The sequence below is a fragment of the Triticum aestivum genome, chromosome 2A (assembly GCF_018294505.1).
Source record: "Triticum aestivum cultivar Chinese Spring chromosome 2A, IWGSC CS RefSeq v2.1, whole genome shotgun sequence".
Lineage (NCBI taxonomy): Eukaryota > Viridiplantae > Streptophyta > Magnoliopsida > Poales > Poaceae > Triticum > Triticum aestivum.
The window spans coordinates 125294506-125297212 of record NC_057797.1 but is presented as its reverse complement, the minus strand read 5'-3'; the positions used below and the strand labels follow the sequence as shown (position 1 = coordinate 125297212).

General features: G+C 51.8%; 1 protein-coding gene across 1 annotated transcript; it reads left to right on the top strand.

Annotated features, from left to right (window-relative positions):
* Window positions 1-816: 816 nt before the first annotated feature.
* LOC123191583 (dirigent protein 1-like) lies at window positions 817-1630 on the top strand. Its single transcript, XM_044604260.1, has one exon. The coding sequence runs from the start codon at window positions 817-819 to the stop codon at window positions 1351-1353; it is 537 nt and encodes a 178-aa protein (XP_044460195.1). The 3' UTR covers window positions 1354-1630.
* Window positions 1631-2707: the final 1077 nt, after the last annotated feature.

Below are 2707 nucleotides of genomic sequence, written 5' to 3'. Positions count from 1 at the left end.
ACAAAGCATTAGGGCTAAAGGATTTTAGTGTATGAACCCGAACGATCGCAAGCCACTTTGCCGGCTCAAGCATATCCGGCAACTCCTCCTCCCAGATGAAGTCGTCTTCCTCCTCTTCCTGCAGCGTGAGCCTCGCCAGAAGTTCCTCCGCTGATTCCTTCTCCCGCTTCCCCTGTGATCCTGAAGCTTCTGACATCTTGTAGATTCAATCTACACGCCCCCGTTCCCTCTCGGAGTTGCTCTATTCCAAGGCTGGGAAGGATCACCAGGATCCCCCGTGATCAGCCCGAGTCTAGAGAGGACAAACAGCGATCGGTGGCCGGGGCGGAGGAAGGATTCCGGCGGTGACGCCGGAAGATATCGAAACCCTAGGGTTTTCGCCCTAGGGGAAAACACACTGTAATCAGGTTCTATGTATCCTAGCCGGTTGATGGCTTCACTAATTTGAAGTGGGGCTTTATGCCTTTTCTCAAAAAAAAAAAACATCCATATCGTTGACATTAGTTAGCAGCCCAACTAGCGGGCGCGTCGGCAGTTGGTAGCTACTATTAATAGTTGATCATGTAGCTGGCGATGAAATCATGAAAAAGACAGAGAATTTGGTTCTGTAAGCTGAAAAAAACTAGCTAGCTGCGACTCGCGAGAGCTACATAGGGGATTGCACGTCGGTTGAGAGCTGCCGATCGATCATGCACGCAGGTCAACGGAGTGGTTGCTATATATTATGAGCCCTATCAAGAGCATGTTCAACCCATCGACCGCGTTGCATTGTATTCCAGCGGCTGCGAGTCGATACCGCAACGCTTTCTGATCGCCATGACCTCCTCCTCGCCGCTGCTCTTGCTCGCTCTCATGCTGGCCTGGTCAGCACCAGCCTTCCTCCTGGCGCGCGCCGGCGACCAAGGGCTCAAGCGCATCCACCTGTACATGCACGAGACCTTCGCCGGCCCCAACGCGACGGCGATCGTGGTGGTGCCATCACCACTGGGCGCCAACGCGACGTTCGGGCTGGTCGGCGTGCTTGACGACGAGCTGCGCGACGGCCCGGACCCGAAGAGCTCGTCGCTAGTGGGCCGGTACCAGGGCATTTTCGCTGGAGCCGGGCTCGTGAGCCCGCCGGGCATGCAGTCGGCGATCAATTTCGTGTTCACGGCCGGGGAGCACAGCGGGAGCACGCTGGCCATGCTGGGGCCTGTTCTGAGCTTCACGGGTGCCATCGAGCGCGCCGTGGTGGGCGGCACCGGCGCGTTCAGGATGGCGCGTGGGTACTGCGTCATGATGGCCGCGGGCAACCCCACGCCTGACTCCATCGTCTACGAGGTCGACCTATTCGTGAAGATGGATTATGCCTGATCATTTCCCTCTTCTCGTAACCTGTATCGATCATTATCGTGTACTACCATGCATGCTGTAGAGTGTTGTACAAGGAAGAATAGCATTTGCCAGTGCGCAGCCCATTGCACATCGTTCAGGAGAAAGGGCTCAGTCTCTTTCCGATCTGAGCCCATCTGCCGCTTCTTTTTTGATGCTCAAACAAAAAAAAATCTGCCGCTTTTTTCGCTTTTTTTTCTCCATTTCAGCCCTATAATTATGATTGTATCGTGTATATGCGTGAATGTGAGCATCTTCAATTGTATTGTGTTAAAAAATGTTTCATTTTGCTTCATATTGGCTGGGTTTTTTCATGGCATATGTTCTATGCACAATAATATGGTTTTCTGGGACTTAGGGCATCTCCAACACCGACCCTCAAACCTCCGCATCCGTCCAGACCGCAGAAGCCATCCAACGCGACCCTGTATCGCTCCACGACGCGGCCCGGAAATATTTTCTCTGGCAAACCGGAGATAAACGCGTGAGGCTTTGCGAAAGTCCGGACCGCTACCACGCCCGCTTTTGATCACCCTGGCCCGCCCAAACCCCTCCTCCCTCACCCGCACGCGTTCCCGCCCGGCGCCAGTTGCCCGCATTCATGCCGCTGTAGAGCACGCCGCTCCACATTGAAGATGACTCAGGGCGTACGTGGCCTCTCACCGTCTCCGTTGTCCGCGCTTGTTCAATGTCAGAGACGCGTGACTGGACGGCGGATGGAGGACAACACGGGCTTGGACAGCGGGCGCCGCTGCCGTAGGATAGGTTTAGGGGCGAGTCTTTTTTTGTTCTAAATGTTTGAAACGTAATAAAAATCCGTTGTGTTTGTATAAAATCCGTCATGTTAATATGTAATCCGGCCGTGTTTGCACGAATTTCATTCGGTTTGTTGAAAACGAGTTTGAAATGTATGCGACTATGGTTGGATTGCGGCGTCCCGCATCCGTGTCCGCGGAGTGCCTCCCAGATGTATACTACGTAACTTATTCTTGTAGACTCGTGTTGGGCGTCCAAACGCAGAGTTTTGTAGGACAGTAGCAATATTCCCTCAAGTGCATGACCTAAGGTTTATCAACCCGTGGAAGTCGTAGGATGAAGATGGTCTCTCTCAAACAACCTTGTAACCAAATAACAAAGAGTCTCTTGTGTCCCCAACACACCCAATACAATAGTAAATTGTATAGGTGCACTAGCTCGGCGAAGAGATGGTGATACAAGTGTAATATGGATGACAGATATAGGTTTTGTAATATGAAAATATAAAAAGAACAAGCTAACTGATACGTCTTCAACGTATATATAATTTATGAAGTATTGATGCCATATTATTTACAAC

What these genes read in the sequence shown, in the direction of transcription:
- LOC123191583 (XM_044604260.1), top strand. Translation starts at nt 817, where the DNA reads ATGACCTCCTCCTCGCCGCTGCTCTTGCTCGCTCTCATGCTGGCCTGG.